The 22,459-nt window shown below is 36.2% G+C and overlaps 1 protein-coding gene and 2 pseudogenes across 1 annotated transcript; all 3 read left to right on the top strand.

The window, feature by feature from the left end:
* Positions 1–962: 962 nt before the first annotated feature.
* Positions 963–10,865, top strand: LOC133302209 (protein DETOXIFICATION 42-like). The gene is made up of 13 exons (XM_061501951.1): positions 963–1,355; positions 1,721–1,842; positions 4,884–5,105; positions 5,295–5,473; positions 6,489–6,624; positions 7,236–7,332; positions 7,441–7,541; positions 8,313–8,476; positions 9,343–9,414; positions 9,501–9,617; positions 9,737–9,832; positions 10,280–10,401; positions 10,613–10,865. The coding sequence occupies exons 1-13, from the start codon at positions 1,324–1,326 to the stop codon at positions 10,671–10,673; spliced, it is 1,521 nt and encodes a 506-aa protein (XP_061357935.1). The 5' UTR covers positions 963–1,323; the 3' UTR covers positions 10,674–10,865.
* Positions 10,866–14,386: 3,521 nt separating this feature from the next.
* Positions 14,387–16,152, top strand: LOC133302212 (uncharacterized; annotated as a pseudogene).
* An 894-nt stretch (positions 16,153–17,046) lies between these two features.
* Positions 17,047–18,259, top strand: LOC133302211 (putative disease resistance protein RGA1; annotated as a pseudogene).
* The last annotated feature ends 4,200 nt before the right edge of the window (positions 18,260–22,459 follow it).

Raw genomic sequence — 22,459 nt, 5'->3', positions numbered from 1 at the left:
GAAAACTCTGATTCATACATCCCGGCAGCCCGAACTGTCATTCTATCGGGCTGGGGGCAACTGTTATGGACCTGTGTAAGACCCATATGCTTGGGAGGTCCAATAAAGGACAGACAACTAAGTAGCATGCGAACCACAAAGCAAGCTGAAAGGAAGGAGGCCCAAATGATTCAAACTCTAAGATAAATTTTATAAATAGGAGCTAAAGACCACATGTATGACTAATCTCTCTAACATATTTTATGCAATCACAGTGCACACATACCACCCCCATTTGTGGCTAAGGCCTCGTATTTGTGTACCGTGATTTGCTATCCCCATGATACCTAGTTGATAGGTATCTAGAGAGAGCATTAGATCTAATATTGACCTACTAGCCCTTGACTAGATATCTCTGTCATACAGACAGAACACATGCAAATCGATATTTCAAAAAATCTGATATGTTGTTTGAAACTTTTTGATATTTCAATACTCTAGCACGTATTGCAATGATTCAAAAAATAATTTAAAATTTATGTTGCGTTGCTTTTTTAGTTTCAATGATTAGATTTGTTGAATTATGATTATTATTTTATTAAGTTTAACATAAATATTTGAGATATTTTATGTTTCTTTACAAAATTAATAGATATTATAAGTTTAACTTTATTTTTTATTAAATTATTAAATATAATATATGTTATATAACTTAAAAATATTATTTAATATCAAAATATTATTTAATATATTAAAATTTAATATTTTTTAAAATTAATATTTCCAATTATCGTGTCTCATATTATAGATAAAGCATGACCAATGTTGTACTACTGTCAATGTCAGGTATCAACTCCATAATCCCTATAAATGCGATTCACCCGACTTGTTTATACTTTTCTTACATTATAATATAAAATTCAATTATAATATTCGTTAAACCTTGTACCAACTGAGTTTTGAACAACTGAGGGAGGTTTTTGCAGAGTGCACGTATCTGGTACCAAAAATATAAATTCTATTGGGCATTAGAAGTCAATTCCCATTTTTCATATCATATGATGTTATGTGATTTACCCATTTGCTTGAAGCATGCTGCTTCATTTAGTTGTTACCTATACAAATAAAAAAAAAAAAAAAAACTCTTAATCTTTTGATTTTCATTGGTTGAGGGTCTATTCACAAATTCATCTTTGTTGTCCAAGTGAAGGTGATTGTCCAATTTTCCATCCAATTTCTTGGGAAGAGAGTGGGTAAACAAATTCCATTATTTATGTCAAATATACCTGTTATGGCCAAAGTTCTTTTCTTTATGTGTTGAAGTGTTGAACGAGGACAGGAAAGATGACCCTTCTGATGTTATTTTCTGGAATAAGGTACTACTTTTCGTTTGCACAATATTTTGCTGAATGAATAAATATTAGAAGAATCTTTCATGTTTTTTTTTACCTGTTGGTGTTCTTTCAATTGGAAAATTTCCTATTGATGTTATTATCCTTTAACACTTGATGTTTTACATACTGAAAAGAAAAGTTACTTGATTTCGTTATCATGATTTTTCTTGCAACTCACTCCCTCAAAAACAAAAAGATAATAACCTGAACTATGTTTCTTTAGCTCAGGAGTGTTTTCTGATTTTGATATAACTTGGATGAAGTTTTTTTTTTTTTTTGTTGTTGCTAATTTTGTTAGATATTAAATTCATAAAAACTGAAGGGATCTTATTATGTAATGCTTCCAGGAACGCTCTTGCAAAAGATGAACTGGGCCTGGAAATAATGCAGATTTCACTCCCTACCACTCTGGCTTTAGCAGCAGATCCTATTGCTTCTCTGATTGATACTGCATTCATCGGCCACATAGGTTTGTTTTTCATTTTTCATTTCCATTTATCTTGAAAATTGGTTGACTGGTTCACTAACCTTGTAGCATTTTATGATGTTGATTGAGTAATGCTATCTGTTTGGGGATTGACTCTTTACACATGCATAATCTGTGTCCAAAGTTCAGTTCTAAGCTTACCCTAAGATATTGGTTGGGGATTGGAACTTATGACATTGTATTGATTTAAATAGTGTCTAGATTCATTGGGACGTTTCCCCTCCAATGAAGCCTTTGTAGCACTTCTTGAGTTGATTTCTTTAATACCTAGAGTGCTTGTTGTGATTTTAATTTTGGCAAATCTCATCCCAAGTGCAATCACTACCACCACCGCACACCATTGATAAAAGCTGGACTTTCCATGGCTTCCTTCCTTGCATTGCCAATTTTGGCAGACTGCTCCATGGGAAGCCTCTGAGTCATCAATTCTTCTGAAACCGTCTATGGCTGTCTATGCAGATTTTTTTGAAGTGGTTTGAGGAATGTTAGGGCTTTTGGTTCGACTGCCTTTGTTGCGAGCAACGGTAATTCCTTTGTTTGTCTCTCCAGGTTGTCATCACTGGTTCCTTAGGTTTTAGATTTTGGTCCCATTGATCACATCTCCGTTCTCTACAATTTCTGCATTTGTGTCTATAGTTGAGCTAAGTCTCTCTTTACTCTAATTCATTATGATGTTTGGGGTTCTTGTTGTACTAACTCCACCTTGGGGTTATGATATTTTGTCACTTTTATTGATGATTATTCTTAATTTCTTAATGGAAAGTCAGTCAGATTTATTTTCTCTTTTTCAACTATTTTATAATGAAATCAAAACTTGTTTTGGACTTTGCACAGCAGTAATGTGCGTGAGTACTTATCTTAGCCATTTCAAATGTTTATGGTGTCTCATGACATTCTTTACCAAACATATTGTGCTAATACCCTCTGTAAAGAACCTTGGGATACACTACCCCAAAAGCCAGCTCTTTTATTGACTCTATTAGCAAAGGAGGAGCGAGTGTGCTTTCCTTGCTGACAAGAATGACAGTTTAAAGACTTAAGACTGGATAAAAAGGGAACCATATGCCGAAGCTTGGAGAGGCTTGGATGACCCAGACGGTTGTGAATTAGCTCAGGAGACTCTGTGAGAGAACAGGCTACTGGAGAAGGTGGAGCAATCAGATAGTAGAGACCTCGTGACTCAATGCCCGCTCCAATCGTCTTCCCCGTACCCGAATCCTGCATAGAAAAGGATTGTTTAGAGAAGGTAACAGTACATGAAAGAGAGAACGCCTAAGCAGTGGGCTTAGGGTTTTAGCGGAAGCGAAAAATCCCCAGAACAAAGAGCTCTGGTACCAAATTATAATGTATGAATCTAACGAAAACGGGGTTGCTAAACTGAAAATTAGGAATTTTATTGAAAGTTTGAAACTATTCAAACGCTCTTACTTCATGAAAATGTTCCTTTCCGTTTTTTTCGCGATGGTGTTCTTACTACTTGCTATCTCATTTATTGGAAGCCCTCCTTTGTTTTTGATAACCAGATACCTCATTTTGTGTTGATTCCCCACCAATCTTTGCATTCATTGGCACCCCATCCATTGGTTCAACTTGTTTTGCTCACAATCTCAATCTTGGTCTTGATAAATTTTCGGCTCTATATGAACTTAAACATCACCTCGAGCATCGTTTGGCAAATTTAGGGCACGAAGTGAGGTTGACCACTTGATCTTCTATCTCCATTTAGCTCAAGGGTGCATTTACTTGATTGTGTACGCTGATGGCATTGTCTTCGTAGGCAATGATCACCATGGTTTATTTTAAGGTAAAACAACATCTTTGTCATCACTTTTAGACAAAAGATCTTGGAAAACTTTGATAATTCTTGGGTATAGTGGTGGTGCAATTTAAGGACGGTGTCATAAATTCTTAAAGTAGACCATGGACATTCTTGAGGAAACTACTCTGTTGAGTACAAAACTTGATGACACTCCTACGGATCCAAATGATAAACTTCTTTCAAATTACGGGGAGCTACTTTTGGATCAAGGAAGATACTAAGGAGTAGCTGGGAAACTAAATTGTCTCACAATCACTCGTCTAGACATCTCTTTAGCAGTCATTGTGGTAAATCAGTTCCTAAATTTACCTTGCGAAGGTGAGTGGGATGCAATAATTCGTATCCTAAATTACATTAAAGGGACTCTAGGAAAAGGACTCATCTATGAGGATAAAGGTCACACCAACTTGTTGGATACGTAGATGTTGATTCGGCGGGTTCTCCTAACTTTTAGGAAATCCACTTTTGGTATTGTGAATAACTATATTCATTTGGGATAACTTAATATCCTAAACTAAGAAATAGAATGTCATTCCAAGGTCAAATGCTGAAGCATAATATAAAGTCATGACATTAGCTACTTTTGAACTCAATTGGCTCAAACAATTACTTCAAGAGCTCAAATTTTGGGAGGTTACGTAGATGACACTCATTTGTGATAATGAAGCTGCAATACATATCGCCTCAAATCCAGTCTTTCGTTAAAGGATCAAACATGATGTGGCAGTTTGTTATTTTTAGAGAGAAGTTCTTTTCTGGAGATATTACCACTCGCTTCATTAACTCAAATGACCAGCTAGTGAATGTTTTCATTAAGTCATTGCGAGGTCCTTGGATAAGTAACATACGTAAACACTTTCACGGGATGCAAATTGACTTGAAATCTAGAAAAGTCGGACAAGTACGGGAGAACTAGGGTTCTATAGAAGCGAAACATTTAATGATTTTTATACTCATCGTACTAATAGGCATGGTTATACATGTAACAGTGTACTTAATTAGGTCCGAGTCCTAAAATCCTCTCTCTTTCTGTCCAAGTTTTTAAAATAATTAAAGGGATAGAATGATGCTAAATATTTCCGATTGACTGTAAGATCTATTGTTTATGTTGTAACAAGTCCTCTTGCATAAAATTTTGTCAATTTATCGGTCATCAGCTTGTGATTGAACTGTATCTAAATTATATTATGAAATACTGTTTTAGGTCCTGTGGAGCTTGCTGCTGTGGGAGTATCAATTGCTATTTTCAATCAAGTCTCGAAAATTGCAATAATTCCACTTGTTAGTGTTACTACCTCTTTGGTTGCTGAGGAAGATGCTGCCGATAAATTACAAACTCAACCATCAGAGAAAGAAATGCTGATCAAGGTCTCTCCGGTTAATGAGGAAATAAAGTTGGAAGTAGAAGAACAGACAAACGAAGCTGGTATTTTTTTTTTTTTTTTTTAATAAAACCTTTTAATAGCTTTCAACTTGTATTAAACAGAATTAGTGCTTGGAGTGGGATACTTACAGCTTAAAATAACTTACAACAAATTTTGTTTCAACCTGTAAACTTTCCCAGAGTAATCTATCAGCATTCTTTTTTTTTTTTGAATTTTTTTTTTTGATGTAGATCCTGAATGCAGCTCATCACCATCAAATATTGAAATAGTAGCTAAACTTGGCCATGACAAAAGCTACATTCCATCAGCTTCATCAGCAATAGTTATTGGCGGTGTGCTTGGGGTTTTACAAACTCTCTTTCTCATTTTTACTGCTAGACCGATCTTGAATTACATGGGCCTTGATTCTGTGAGTCCTCTCTTCAAAATGCTATCAGAATTCTGTATGAAACCAGTGTTAACTTGATATAAGACTAAATCTATCTTTCTTGTCACATTGGCTGATTTAATAATTGTTTGAAGGTTGTTTTATCTAATTCTCTTTCTAGTTAATTTCATAATTAATATCATACTTCAAGAGGGCAAGCCTTGCATTAGTGGTAAGATTTCTCTTTTGTGATTCGAAGGTCATAGGTTTGAGTTTTGGAAATAATCTCTTTACAAAAATGTAAGAGTAAAGGTTGCATACTATCGACTCTCACCCCTATCCTCACATAATCAGGGTGCTTTTGTGCACTGAGGTTTAGTCCTTATTTATATATGTTAGAGAGATATAATATAAAAACCATTTATGTGCCTTCACTTAATAGCTTGAGCTGCTAGTAGAAATGGTTGTTTATCATGGTATTATAGTCTTCGTGATCACGGGGTCACGATTTCGATCCTCACTGCCCCTTACTTAGTAATGAAATTATGTATGCACAAGGTAGAACAAAAGAAAAGGATCTATGCAATATCCACGTTTCAAGCCCAAAGGGCATTTGCATAAGAGTGTCTGTTTGAGAGATATAATATAAAACCATTAAGAGCCCATCACATACAAGCTTGAGTTGTTGGATGAATTAGAGTAAAGGTGACCACAGGGTTACAAATTTAATCCTTACTGCCCCCCACTCTCTAGTAGAATTAAGTCAGTACAAGATAGAGCAAAAAAAATGGGCATGTACAATATTCACGCTTCAAGCCTAAAGGGCTCTTGCACGAGGGTGTGTGTTAGAGAGATATAATATAAAACCATTAACAGCCCATCACTTACTAGCTTAAACTTTTGGGTTAAATTGGTTTTTTACAATATCATAATTTAGAAAGTCCATTAGTATTCAATTTTTATTTGTGGCTATTTGTCATCTTTAAAGACTCATATCTCCTTTTAGCTTCCTTACCATACAGTGTAAAATGACTGTCAATGTTACTTTTTCATGCAGAATTCTCCTATGTTAAAACCAGCACAACAATACTTGATACTGAGGTCATTTGGTGCACCAGCTGTTATTCTTTCTATGGCAATCCAAGGCGTTTTTCGGGGAATCAAAGATACAAGAACTCCTTTATATGCCACAAGTACACCATTCCTCTCTTTCCATTGAAACAACATCTCAATCTAGTTCATTATGATGATACTCGATCAGTGTTAGACTGTAGTTAATAATGTCACTCCCATTTAGATAAAATCACTTCCTTTGGTGTATCAACTTTAATTTATTTCCTTAATCTCAAAGTAATATGTCCTCTTTGTGAATAAAAGATGAATTTAGTATGTTCTAGACTAGGATTGCAACATCAGGAAATGTTACTGTAGAACTTAAGATTATAATTAGATTATCAGTTGAGTTTATGTTTATGGCCAAGTATCAAATTGATTTTCCAGATCCCCAATCAACAATAATGATGCTATGAAAGGGGAAAAAAAAAAGTATTGACATGTCAATCTGTGTTTGTATCTTTTATGTAAAAAAGAAAGGGATTCATTAACCTTTTGCGTATTATGCATGTTGTTTATATATCTATCTATCTATATATATATATATATATATATATACATATATATTCAAGCTTCTTGAATCAGATCTAGATACAGTTTAGTGAATTTGTGGAAATCAATTAGACTTTACTTCTAAATATAACTTGATTACACTCTATTACTATTCAGTAATTTGTGAAATTAACTGCAGTCATGGGAGATGTAACAAATATCATTTTAGATCCAATACTTATGTTCATTTTCCGGTTGGGAGTCAGTGGGGCAGCCATTGCCCACATTATTTCGCAGTAAGTTCACCTTTGGTATTCATTTCTGATTTTGGAGACGATATTCCAAATTAGAAGCCTTGTTTCACTTCTGTTTCTCATTTCATTAACTTGGGATGCGATTTATAGGTACTTGATTTCCTTAATGCTATTGTGGAGCTTAATGAAACAAGTTGTTCTCCTGCCTCCGAGTATCCGAGACTTTCAATTTGAGAAGATTCTGAAAAACGGTTATAATTTTATCTATGCTTTTTGAATTTTCAGATTATTCTGGTTCCTAATTACTTATAACTTAGCAGCTGAACATGCATGTTATTTTTTTTGTCTAGAGAGGCTTTGAAAATTTGACCTACAGATACTCCAATAGATTTCTTTCTTATCTGAACTTTACATTCTATTAATAAAAGAAGTCTGCCTGTCTGCAGAAACACTTGCATATCTGATAACAATTTTGTTGCTGAAGTTACATTTTATCTTAGTGAAGTCTTAATGTCTGTTGCTGTCATTATTCTTAATGCATAGTATATACTCCTTATTTAAGAAACTTATTTCGCAGTTCTTGTGTAAGAAGAATGTCATCTGTGATGTGTAGATTTTCATTTTTTTCTTTAAAACTGTAGCTCTGGCTTTTTGTTTATAACAAATGAAACTGAAATTTTTATTGAAGTTGAATGATCTATCCTGATATTGAGTGTTCTTTTCTTTAAAAAAATCACAAAACTTGGGTCCTAATTTGCATATAGATTGGATCTTATTGCACCACCTAACACTATTGAATGTTAATTGTCAACCCAAATGCATGACTCCTAATTCGTTGGGGTGTCTGATTGGAATATGAACAGTGCCATTTTCAGGGGAAAAACTGGGTTCTGGGGTTCTATAATTTTCCTTTTGCTACTACTTGTTGAATTTGATCAATCTCTTGTACACTTTGACTGGAAATATGTTTGATACATTCTGGAGGGAAAATCTCTGACTTTGTTTTCTTCCCTTGGTTGTAGGGTTTTTGTTATTGGTCAAAGTTGCAGCTGTGACATTCTGTGTGACCTTATCAGCATCCCTAGCAGCAAGGCAAGGACCTACAACAATGGCTGCTTTTCAAATATGCTTACAGATTTGGATGGCAACATCTCTGCTTGCTGATGGATTGGCTGTTGCTGGACAAGTAAGAAACAAATTCTTTATGAAAATATAACTTTTGCAACTTCGATTAGTGGGATAAAGAATTACTATTTTTTGTCAAGCACAGGTATTGCACTAAAAACTAAAAATTAAATGACTTGTGATACTCAAGGTTATATACAAGCCTACAGCCAAGGAAATGAAAACATACATGATAGAAGCAACTAGCAAAAGCAAAGTAACTACATTCAATACATCAATTGCTTATCATCTCTGAGAACCACGAGAAATCAAGCAGCAAATATACTTGGATACTAAATCATGTTTCAGATTTATTAGTTAGTTTGCATGCAACACCATTCATTGCCAATTATTGGTTTGAATAAATCCATAAACCTATTTTAAAAATAATTTGAAATAAAAAAAATAAAACTGCTATAGTTAATGATAGGAAAAGAAAATTATGACAATTATTAGTGGGATCAAAGATCAATGCATGATTGATGGGGAGTCCGGCATTAAAGGTTTACTTGATTTTAAAGGGTTGTATCAGTGATTGTTGGGTACTATTAATTGTAACCAGACATTGTTTGACTAGTTATGACAGGTGTCAATGCCAACCTTGGATCTTTAATGCCATGACTGTCGTACCTGTTTAAGGCATATACAAATTTCCTAGGTGATTGGGTTTAGTTATTTTCTGCATGCTTTTGTGTTGCATTTGCCTCAGAATCATCATTGATTGCACGCAACTGATAGAAACTGGGTTCCATCAGCATCCTCCCATGCTCTGTGATATCTATCATTACTCATTTATCATTCTTCACTCGAGATGATTCTATTTATTCAAAAATACTTTCCTATTATGCATTCAAGCCCATGTAACCATAATTGAAGACTCTTTTTCAGGCCATTATTGCAAGTGCATTTGCAAGAATGGATTACAACAAGGTCATTACATCTGCTTCACGTGTGCTGCAGGTATTTCAACTTGTTTCCCATCATATTTTATTTGGTTAGCAGTTTATGCTCTTAATTCACTTTACTTGAATCATTGCATCATGCAGCTTGGCTTGATTTTAGGGCTGGTGCTCTCGATCCTACTGTTTAGTCTACTACCACTGGCTTCAAGGGTATTTACAAATGATATGAATGTTCTGCGACTTATCAGTATTGGCATTCCTGTAAGTAATGTCCCTATGGTTAAAATACGATTACTGTCTCTTCCTAGCTATGCATTGGTTACCCAATTGGAAAAGCTCATAATTTTTTCCTCTCATTTTCTTGTTGACTACTTGACTAGTATGTTGCAGCCACTCAACCCATCAATGCTCTGGCATTTGTTTTTGATGGAGTCAACTATGGAGCTTCAGACTTCACATACTCTGCGTACTCAATGGTAAGTTTAGAAATATATTTTTTCTGTACAAATCAAGGAAGTATCTTAGATGGTGTTCTTGAGTCATAAATGTTGATCAACCTCACTTTGGCATTGGCTTTGGAAAAAAAAAAAAAAAAAACTCACTCCGCATTAAATCCCAACAAGGCAGTGGGGTGAGAATAATTCTTGTACGTAACCTTACCTTTGCATATTTACAAAAAAGTTATTTTCCCGAGTCTCAAGGGAATAGCTTTACCACTAGAACTGCTCGCCCTCTTTTGGCACTGGCTTTGGAAACAAGAAAAAAATTGTGAATGTTCATATAATGAAATCCTTTTATCTTTTCTCTCTTTTTTTACTTTAAAAAAATCGGAGTATGGTTTGTTCAGCCACCATCCCCTCTTTTTCCTGCTGTGAATCAGTTTATCTCTCTCTTATGTCTTATTTATTTGTTATTGGTCGCAGATTATGGTGGCATTGGTGAGCATTTTTAGCTTATATACGTTATCTTCAAGCCTTGGCTTTACTGGTATCTGGATTGCGTTGTCTATTTACATGAGTCTAAGGATATTTGCAGGCTTTTGGAGGTAACATCTTTTGCTGCACATAAAAGATTCCCTGTTTGAGTTATCAGTTGTTAAGCAATGTTCTAGTAGAAATCGTTCCTTCACTTCTTATGCAACCCATATTTCATTCAGAATAAATAGGAGATGTAATAAAAATATTACTATACAAATTATGGAATAATGTATATGACGAAGGATTAAAAAAGTAGCATTTATATACTTTGATTTGCAGGATTGGCACTGGATCAGGACCTTGGAGCTTCCTTAAGGAAAACTATGCACGACTCCAATAGTTCCAAGCTATTAATAAACCACATCATGGAGTGCTAGCGGCAGTTATTACTCCCTTTGTAGGTAGAAGCTGCTCTTTCCAATGGGAAATTTTTATTTGAAATGATTTCTTTACTCTCATATGAAATGTGTATATATGTATATGAAAGAGAATGTTTGTCAAGAGTTGAAATTTTATGAAAAAGCAAAAATATATCAGCATTTATTATTGAGCATAACTGTTTTAGTTTCATTTGAGAGACTTGAACATCAAAATCAACATCATCTTTATCCCAAATTAATTGGGGTCGGTAGTAGATGAACCCAAATGAAAGATACAAAAAGGTTGAAAAAAGAAACATAAAAATAAATATAAAAATAAATAAATAGAAAAGTAATAATATATATATATATATAACCGATTTTATCTCACCCTTCAATTCGAATTAGATATATATATATCAAAGTAAAAAAGAAAGGGAAAAGAAGAAGTTGGGGAAATGAAGGGGAAAAAGACTAAAAAGGACTATATGGAACATAGGAATAACAACGGGTCTAATCCTCCACCATGCTTATAGCTTTTTTTCATTCCGTTCTAAGGCATACTGTCCGCCAATCTATATCCCACTCCATTAAATCTTGTTTTACTACTTTCTCTCAAGTAAGTTTCGGTCTACCTCTACCTCTTTTTGTGTTGAGCTCTTGGTAACAAATTTCTGTTCTTACGGGAGCATCCAGGGGCCTTCTCATTACGTGCCCAAATCACCTCAATCTATGTTCTCTCATCTTCTCAGCCACTGGTAGTACTCCTACCTTTCGTCGAATATCTTCATTTCTTATCTTATCCATCCTCGTATAACCACACATCAACCTTAACATCCTCATCTCTGCTACTATCATTTTATGCTCATGTTGCCTATGTGCTGGTCAGCATTCAGCTCCATATAGCATTGCAGGTCTTACTGTTGTTTTATAGAATTTTCCTTTTAACTTAAGGGGGATTTTGCAGTCACACAAAAATTCAGATGCACTGCGCCACTTCATCCACCCTGCTCTGATTCTATGATTTACATCCTCATCAATCTCTCCACCTTTTTGCAAAATGGAGTCCAGGTATTTAAAAGCATCTTTCTTGGGTACCTCTTGACCACTTAGATGCACGTGATCTTGGTCTACATCTCTTACCAGAGAAAACTCACACTTCAGATATTCAGTCTTGCTTCGACTTAATGTGAATCCTTTAGATTCCAATGTGCTTCTCCACAATTCAAGTTTTCTATTAACACCATCCTTGCTCTCATCAATAAGCACAATATCATCTGCAAAAAGCATACATCATGACACTTCCTCTTGAATATCTTTTGTTAGTTCATCCATAACTAAGGCAAAGAGATAAGGACTTAGAGCCGTGTACACCTACCGTGTTAGGGAAATAACTTGATGTTCCATTACAAGCTTTCACACATGTAGTAGCCCCATCATATGTATCCTTGAGAGACCTTGAACATCTATCTAAAATGGTTACAACGATGGATATGAACTGCTCCTCATAGTTAGTTCGTACCCACTTGAAAACGATTCAAAGCAGTGTTGATCTAGGATTCTTTATTTTTAGTGGCTAATACTGATGAATTGATCAAGCCAAATCTATAAGGGGAGAAAAGACAGATTAAATTTAGGTGGCTGAGTAAAGAATTATAAGCAATTGATTTCTTAGGCCAGTTACCTTAACATGATTATACAAACAATCAAGTTTCTCGTAGTTTTTATAAAATTAATAATTTATTATTAAGTTTTTAAAAATCATTGGTTTTATTTAGGTGGCATGAGTTTGAGCTCTCGGAAGGAATAGCTAATTGGGTACTCCAATAAACCAATGGGAAAATCATACTAAAAAAAAATGGTGGTTTGCCAAAGCAACTTTGACTAGATTTACCACTGATTTGGCAACTTAAAATAACGTAAAACACATTTTCTATCAACATGTAAACTTTCAGTATCGAATTATGGAGTCATTTGCAAGTCGCTCTAAAAAATATATTATTATAATTAATGGGGCAGGATATATTTATCATTAAATTTTTTTTATCACCTTTATAATTAACTTAATCATCGTTAATTTTCGTCAATTTAATGGTTATAATTTATTGAAAAATTTATTAGTATAAATTTTTTTTCATCAACTTAAACTGACGTGAAAAGTAAAAAAAAAAAGTTTAATAGTATAATTATAGGGATAGGATATTGTGACAACCAAGTAAAGTTACAATCAATGTTACTACCAATCAATCTCACCGTTTGATTGGTAGTAACGATCCGACGGTCATGATTTGTTCCTTATATAGCCTCTCTCCTCCCTTCTCTCTGACTATACTCTCTAACGCAGAAGCCGTCGCTGCCGCCCATAGCCTCCATCGCACCGCTGCACTCTACCGCTGCAGTCTACGGTTCTGATTTAATTGATTTCCATAACCCCTCTCTCTTCCGTTCTCTAAGTTGTGATTGATTTTTTATTACCTATCCCCTTGTGATGAGTATCTCGTTGAATACAAAGAATGCACTTTTTATAATACGAACAACCCTTCTCCTGTGAAAAAGCTGCTATAGTTTTGGAACATGGAATATTGTAATAAATTAAAAGAGCAATCAGAACACAAAAAATGGGAAGGTCTATCCGCATCAAAACTGCATCGCCTTATGTTATTAGGGTTACAAGCGGCGGCGGCCGACGGCTATGGGCAGCGGCGGCGGAGGCAGAGAGGCTGTAGAGTGCAGCGGCGCGACGGAGGTTATGGGCGGCGGCTGCTGCTGCGTTAGAGAGTATAGTCAAAGAGAATGGGAGAGAGAGGCTATATAAGGAACAAATCATGACCGTCGAATCCAGGTACGGATTTAGGGGGGGGCTAGGGTGGGCCACCGCCCCCCTCCCCAAATTTTCAGATTTTTTTTTATATATATAAATAAAATTTAAATAATATTACTAAATTATTAAAAAAAAAACCTCTCTCTCTCAATTTAAGTCTTTAACAAACCTAGAGACCTCATTTGCATTGCATCCATGGAGGCATAGAACCCGACACCATGAAATCTCAGGTATTTCGTTATCCTTATTTTTTTTGTTTTTTTTATGAAATAAATATGCTTTAACAGGTTCTATTTGTTTGTTTTGTCTAGAAAGTCAAAACCCATTCAATATTATCCACTCAATGCCATGAAATCTCAGGTCTTTCTCTATTATTTTTTTCTTTTCTTTTTTATGAAATAAATAATGTTTAATACCTGTGATTCATAAACCTGTTTCAAAATGTTTGTCTCAAATCCAATGAATTCTGCATCCGCATGTTATTTATTTCCAAGTTTTGACAAGACCGCCCCACAGTTTCCAAGTTTCGACATTTAAGTGATGAATAAAAAACAAAATACCCCACTCAACGCCATGAAATCTCAGGTCTTTCTCTATCCTTATTTTTTTGTTTTTTTATGAAATAAATAATGTTTTAGCAAGTGGTAGTTCTATTTGTTTGTTTTTCTAGAAAGTCGAAACTCATTTAATATTATCCACTTGTTTATAAATCTGCTCATATCTCTGTTTTGACTTTCTAGACGTTTTGACATTAACGGATTTTAAAAAGAAAAAGTCCGTTGGTACATATGGAAATGGAAGACCGCTGTAACAAGAGCAAATATGGAAAATGGGTTTCTCGAATTTATACATGAAAGATTGTAGGTAATTATTATGGGGAAGAGTACTACTATTGATGTTTATTTTAAGAGAAAGAATAGTGAGTCTTTGTCGTCATCTACTTCTACTGTTGTATTGTCAAATATTGAAACTCCTTCTTCAAAGTCTCCTAAAATTGAAAATAAAGAGGTAGTTAAAGTTGATTTTGATTCACTGGAAAGAGATCCTGCACTACGCCCTCCAATATGGAAATATTCTATAAATCAACAAGATGAAATTCGTCGTGCTTATCTTAAACTTGGTCCATTTCAACGCAAGCTTCAAAATTATCCTTTTTCTGGGCTAGAGAGGAATCAACGTCATTTTTGCTTTTCTTGGTTTGATTTGTTTCCATCTTGGTTAGAGTATTCTCCAAGTAAAGATGCTGCATTTTGTTTGCCTTGTTATTTATTTAGTAAACCAGGTGGTAGTGGTCATGTTGGACTTAATACATTTGTTGTTGAGGGCTTTAGAAATTGGAAAAGGTTAATGACGGAGAAAATTGTGCTTTTCTACGCCATGTTGGGAAAAATGCTATCTCAATGCATAAAAATGCTGTGAGTTCAAGTATTGATCTTATGAACCAATCTCAACATATTGAGATATTGGTTGAAAAGCTTACTACTCAGGAGATTGCAACTAATCGTTTAAGACTGCGAGTTTCTGTGGACGTGACAAGATGGCTTGCTCTTCAAGGATGTGCTTTTAGAGGTCATGATGAAAACGAAAATTCACTTAACCGAGGTAATTTTCTTGAGATGATAAAGTTTTTAGCTTCTTATAATCAAGAAGTTGCAGCAGTTGTTTTAGAAAAAGCTCCTCAAAATGCATGATATAGTTCTCCTCGAATTCAAAAGGAAATTCTTCATGTTTTCTCTCAAAAGGTAAAGAACACAATACGAGAAGAAATTTTCAATGCTAAGTTTTGTCTTATTGTTGATGAAGCTAGTGATGTATCTAGAAAAGAGCATATGGCTATTGTTTTGCGATTCGTAGATAAAGATGGTTTTATACGGGAAAGGTTTTTCGGTCTTGTACATGTGGAAGATACAAGTGCTAAGACTTTGAAACAAGGAATATTCAGCACTCTTCGTCACCATAATCTTGACGTTCAAAATATTCGAGGACAAGGCTGTGATGGAGCTAGCAATATGCGAGGTGAAAGGAATGGATTGCAGGCTTTAATTTGCGCTGAGTGTCCAACTGCTTATTATGTCCATTGTTTAGCTTATCGCCTTCAACTTGCCTTGGTTGCTACATCTCATGAGGTAAAACATGTTCATCAATTTTTTGAAAAATTAAACTTCATAATTAATATTGTTACTTCTTCTTATAAACGTAATGATGAGTTAAGGGCTGCCCAAGCAAGTGAAATTGCAAGAATGATTGCTATTGATGAACTCGAATCAGGAGTTGGTCTTAATCAGATTGGTACTTTACATCGAGCTGGAGCTACTCGTTGGAGTTCGCATTACAATTCAATATGAAGTTTGTTTAAAATGTTTAAAGCCACATGTGAAGTTCTTGACAATATTTCTAATGAAGGAAAGACAACATCACACCGTGGAGATGCAGATAATGCATACTCATCATTGACATCTTTTGATTTTATCATCATATTGCACTTTATGAAAGAAATTATGGGCATTACAGAAGTCCTTTGTCAAGCTTTGCAACGAATGTCCCAAGATATTTGCAAACTTGTTGATAAATTTTATTATAGAGAGTTCACAGAACAGGAAAAATCCATTAGAATTATGTCAAGGACTAGCAAGAACTGAAAAGTCCATCATTTACCCTCTTATTGATAGAGTGATTAGACTTGTACTCACTCTTCCAGTTTCTACCGCAACTACTGGAAGATCTTTCTTAGCTATGAAGATAATCAAGACCAGACTTCGAAATAAAATGGAAGATCAATTTCTTAATGATTCTTTGATTACATATATTGAAAAAGAAATTGTTTTGAGTTTTAGCACGGATTCAATTATAGATGAGTTTAACAATATGAAAACACGTAGAGTAAGAGTCAAGTGAGGTGATCTTAATTTCTGTAATAGATTTCTTTCAATTTTTTGCATATTAGATCTGTATTGTATTTGAAGTACTTTTATTTATGAAGAGGTATTTTTATTTTTCGTCCCCTCTGAATAAAATTCCTGGGTCCGCTACTGGTCGGATCGTTACTACCAATCTAACAGTGAGATTAATTGGTAGTAACATTGATTGTAACTTTACTTGTTGTCACAATATCCTATCCCATTGTTTTTTTTTAGAGAAACTTGCATATTCGTAAATCACGCCTCACGTCACCGGACTATTACCTAATCTGTAATTCATTTGTAAGTTGCAACCTCATACAAATAAATAGTAATTTGCGTAATGTGTAAGTTGATAATCACACCTAATACCATATTGCTATTATATTCTAATTTATAATTTATGCGCAACTTGCTGTAAACGACAATTTTGTCCAGCTCATGTCGCGAATAAAGAACGACATCGTGTTTTGCACACCGTATACATAAAAAAAGTGACTTAAAAGATGGCCATTGACTCGAGACTTGGTATAATTCTGATTCTTCAACACAAACCGTGTCACCCTCTTCTTTTAAGTGCATTGCTTTGAATTCCTGTCTCTGTTCTTTCATCTCTCTCTCTCTCCCCCCAAAATCATGGCTGAATCTCTTCTCTTCAGTGTCGCAGTGTCACTCATAGGGAAGCTTGCTTCTCCTGCTGTTCAAGAAGCTTCTTTGGTGCTGGGTGTGCACGATGATCTGCGAGAGCTCAAAGAAACTGTGTCATTCATCAAAGCTGTGCTGTTGGATGCAGAGCAAAAGCAGCAACAGAACAATGAGTTGCGTGTTTGGCTAAGACAGATTAAGCGTGTCTTCTCTGATGCCGAAGACATAATCGATGATGTTGAGTGCGAAGCCTTACGAAAGCATGTTGTCAACACTTACGGTAGCAACACAAGGAAGGTACGTCATTTCTTTTCAACTTCAAATCCTCTTGTTTATCGTCTTCGAATGGCACATCAGACCAAAGATATCAAAAGAATATTAGATAAGGTTGCCGCTGATAGCATAAGTTTGGCCTTCATAACATTGAGAATGATAGACGTGTTGTGCATAGGAGGGAAATGACTCACTCACATGTTGATGCTTCGGATGTGATAGGAAGGGAAAATGCTAAAGATAAAATTTTAGAGCTTTTGTTACAACATGATGGTGATGATATAAGTCTATCTGTTATCCCCATCGTGGGAATCGGAGGCTTGGGGAAGACTACACTTGCTCAATTGGTGTTTAAAGATGAGAGTATAGACGATAAGTCTTTCCCATTGAAGAAGTGGGTGTGTGTCTCTGACAATTTTGAGCTTGAGGATTTGCTTCGTAAAATTCTCAGGTCTGACACGGTTAGTAGTACATCTGCTCCTACCCTAACTCACCAGGAAAGCTTTCAAAGTTGTGATATGGAGCAACTACAACATCTTGTTGGAGTAAACTTGATGGTAAAAAGTTCTTGCTTGTCTTGGATGACGTATGGAACGAGGATCGCGTTAAATGGGTCAAGTTGATGAAATTACTACAAGGAGGGGCCGAAGGAAGTAAAATCCTGGCAACTACACGTAGTCACTCAATTGCTACTATGATGGCCACTAATTCATCATACAATTTAAAAGGTCTTTCTGAAGATGATTCCTTGTCCGTATTTGTCAAATGGGCTTTTAAAGAAGGAGAAGAGAGAACATATCCTGAGTTGTTGCAGATTGGGAAAGAAATTGTGAAAAAGTGTGGCGGGCTTCCATTGGCTGTGAGAACATTAGGGAGTTCATTATTCTTGAAAGCTGATATGAAAGACTGGGAGTCTATTTGTTGTAAATAATAATGATTTAGTTATTATTTAGTCATTTATTGTTGTATTGGGCCAAGCTCATTAGGTCAAAATTAGGTCAAATATTCTCTATAAATAGAGAACCCTTTGTACAGATTATTTACAATTCTAAAATATATCAGAATACCCTTTTTCAAGTTGGTATCAGATCTCTCGATCTTGAGGGCTCTGCTTCCGCGCCTACGAAACCTTTTTTTTTGTTTCCCATCTCTCGCTGCCATCAGCCGCCACCGGAAAAATTTTCCGGGGACCTCTTGGACCGAGAGATCACTGTTTCTCTTTGTTTTTCTCTCATCTTCCTCAATAACAAGACCCCAAACAGAACCGTTCATCGTCACCTTCAAACAGAACGCGTTTTTCACTAACGAAGAACACTGTTCATCGCGATTGACCTTCTTTCTGGCGGCCATTCAACTCCGATCAGCCCCAGATAGGTTCGCAATTCTTGGACGACCTTCGCCTGAAAAGCCCAGCCGGATCGGGCGTCAGACGCGCCTCCACGCGCCGCTCCTTTCCCTGCTCGTGAATCCCACGCGCCGCCAGCTTCACCGGTGTGTGACAGCGCGTGGCGGTTGCTATTGGCTGCGGACCGGTGCAGTCTTGATCGACTCTCCAAGTTCGTTCTGGATTTGTGCTCACCTTTTTGATCGGACGTCGTTTGGTAATTTTTCGTGATTTTTTGGCTTCGTGGTACTATTCCTTGAGTTGTTTTGCAGTATGGCCGCTTCCGACGGTGATTCAACTCTAAACTTATCTGGAAAAATTTCTACCCCATATGTGGTGACCCCTCTTGGTCACAATGATCTTCCAAGTCTACATCAGAGTTATCGATTTGACGGATCAAATTATTTGTCGTGGTCTCAGTTCATTCGTACTACCATCAAGAGTCGCAATAAGATTGCTCATCTTGATGGCTCTGCTCCTGCTGCCACGGATCCCGATTTTGCTGTTTGGGATAATGAGGATTCTCTTATCATGACTTGGTTGTGGAATTCGATGACTCCTGAAGTGGGTCGTCATTGTATGTTCCTGTCTTCTGCTATGGAGATTTGGGAAACTGTCCGCTCCACTTATTCCTTGAAACAGGATATGGCTGCGTGCCATGAATTGCGCAATAAAATATTCACTACAAAACAAGATTCTTTATCCGTGACTGAGTACTATGGCACCTTGAAGGAGTTATGAACTGAACTTGATCAATTTCAGAGTTTGAAGATGAAATGTAATGCAGATGCTACTGCTTTAGCCAAGGAGGTGGAAAATGAGCGTATTTTTGATTTTCTTGCTGGTTTGAATTCCGAGTATGATCCTATTCGGGTTCAGATACTTGGCAAAGAAACTTTTCCATCCTTTTCTGCTGTTTTCAATACTGTTCGGGGAGAGGAGAATCGTCGGGGTGTTATGATGAACCCTGATAAATATGTCATGTTATCATCAAAAGATGGTGCTGCTTCTAAACCCACTGATGGGTCTGCTATGATTTCAACAAAAAAGGATGGTTCTACTTACAGGAGTTCATTTCCAAAATATTCTGATGGAGCATCTTCTAGACCTAAGAAAGATGATCGCTGGTGTTCTTATTGTAAAAGAACAGGTCATATCAAGGATCTATGCTATCGCCTCCATGGAAAACAAACTGTCTTAGAAAAGATGGCAAGGATGCGTGGTCAAACGCATTTTACTTCTTCTGATATAGCTCCTACACCTAATGAGACCCAACCTGCATTTCGTCCAGATGAGTTGGAACGACTTCGGACCATACTTGATTCTCTGAGTAAGCCATCTGGTACTAGTGATTTGGCTATGACTGGTATGAGCTCCAAAATTTCTTCTTTTCTTACTTCATGTATTGATTTTAAACATTCTTGGGTTGTTGATTCTGGTGCTACTGATCATATGGCTTGTTGTGCTGACCCCTTTGTTTCTTATAACCCTACCATTGGCACTCATACGATAGCCGTAGCTGATGGCTCCCATACATCAGTTGCGGGTTTTGGTAACATAAAATTACTGCCTTCCTTACATCTCAAAGATGCTCTTCATGTCCCTAAACTTTCTACTAATCTTCTTTCTATTCATAAAATCACAAAAGATTTAAATTGCACTGTAACCTTCTTTCCTACTCACTGTGTTTTTCAGGATCTCGCCACAGGGAAGACGATTGGGGGTGCTAAAGAGCAAGGTGGGCTGTACTATCTGGTGTCACAATCTCCTGCAACTCATGTTAAGGATCACATCTTACTGTCACATGGCCAGTCAACAGCTGATTCTCTGATTTGGCTTCATCATAAGCGCTTGGGACATCCTCCATTTAGTTTACTCAAGTCTGAATTTCCGTCTTTGTTTTTTTTAAGTCTGTTGAGTCTTTTCATTGTGATATTTGTGAGTTTGCTAAGCATCATCGTGTGTCTTTCCCTTCTAGTATTACTAAAAGTGTTGAACCTTTTGATCTTATTCATTCTGATGTTTGGGGTCCTTCTAAGGTCCCTCATTCTTCTGGAAATAAATGGTTTGTTTCTTTTATTGATGATTGCACTCGTGTAACTTGGGTTTACTTAATGCATGAAAAGTCTGAGGTACCACAACTGTTCTTTCAATTTTATAAAATGATTGAGACTCAATTTTGTAAAAAAATCAAAAGACTAAGGACAGATAATGGTACTGAATATGTCAATCACTCTTTTTCCCAATTTATACAAAATCAAGGTATGATTCATGAACTTACTTGTGTAGACACCCCTCAACAAAATGGGGTTGCTGAAAGGAAAAATCGTCATCTTCTTGAAATTGCTCGTGCCTTACTGTTTCAAACACATGTACCCAAATGCTATTGGGGAGATGCCATTCTTACTGCAGCGTTCTTGATCAATCGTCTACCCACTCGGGTTCTCGATCATGTAAGTCGTATTCACTCCATGACTTCTTTTTTTCCTTCTGTTCCAACTTTGCAAAGTCTTCCTCCTCGAGTGTTTGGGTGTGTTGTCTTTGTTCATATTCATAAATAGCATCGCAGTAAGTTGGATCCTAGGGCTCTTAAACGTGTCTTCCTTGGATATGCTCCTGATAAGAAGGCCTACAAGTGCTATCACCGTGGAAGTCGGAAATTTTTTGTTTCTATGGATGTTACATTTCAGGAATCTGAGTCCTTTTTCCAAGGTCTCATCTTCAGGGGGAGAATAATTCACCAGAAGACTCATCACCTTCCTTCTTTGAAACTTCAGAGTCTACTCCTTCACCTGTGTCAGTGTCTCTTCCTCTTGTTCCTGTTCCTAATGTGTCTATGTCTGATCCTCCTATGACTGATACATCAAGTACACAAGAGATACGGAAGATTGTAACACCTGAATTGGTATATCAAAGAAGGAAACAACCCACATTGCCTCAACAGCAACCTCAATCGTCTGAACCATTGGTAAGTCCTGAATCTCATATTTCTGATCATGATGTTAATACTTCTGATGACTTACCCATTACTACTGCTTCTGATGATTTACCCATTGCTTTAAGAAAAGGAAAAAGATCTTGTTCCAAGAAATCTTGTTCTTCCTGTCCCTCTTGTACTCAATACCCTATCTCCCATTTTGTTTCCTCTGCTGATCTTTCTGTGCAGCACAAAAGCTTTGTTTCAGCACTAGATTCTACTTCAATCCCAAAATCAGTACATGAAGCTTTGAAAGATGGGAATTGGGCTCAAGCCATGCAAGAGGAGATGAATGCGTTGGAGAAAAATAAAACATGGGAGGTTATTGATAGACCCAACGGAAAGAAAGCAGTAGGGTGCAGATGGGTTTATGCCCTAAAATATAATTCTGATGGCACTCTTGAGAGATACAAGGCTCGATTAGTCGCCAAAGGTTACACTCAAACCTATGGCATTGATTTTGAAGAAACCTTTGCTCCAGTTGCAAAGATGAATACAGTGAGAATCTTGTTGTCCCTTGCTGCCCATTACAATTGGGATATAAATCAATTTGATGTGAAAAATGCTTTCCTCAATGGTGAGTTAGAAGAAGAAGTCTACATGGAAATCCCGTCTGGTTTTGATTCTGTGAAGGGGGAAAATAAAGTTTGTCGATTAAAAAAGGCCTTGTATGGATTGAAGCAGTCACCTCGTGCTTGGTTTAGAAGGTTTACTAAGGTTATGATGACCTTAGGATATAGACAGAGTCAAGGAGATCATACTCTTTTCTT

Source organism: Gastrolobium bilobum, unplaced genomic scaffold (genome assembly GCF_033153095.1).
Source record: "Gastrolobium bilobum isolate Gb01-03AN ecotype WA unplaced genomic scaffold, APGP_CSIRO_Gbil_v1 utg10602, whole genome shotgun sequence".
Taxonomy (NCBI): domain Eukaryota; kingdom Viridiplantae; phylum Streptophyta; class Magnoliopsida; order Fabales; family Fabaceae; genus Gastrolobium; species Gastrolobium bilobum.
The sequence above is the reverse complement of the archived record's forward strand: the minus strand, read 5'-3'. Positions and strand labels throughout refer to the sequence as shown.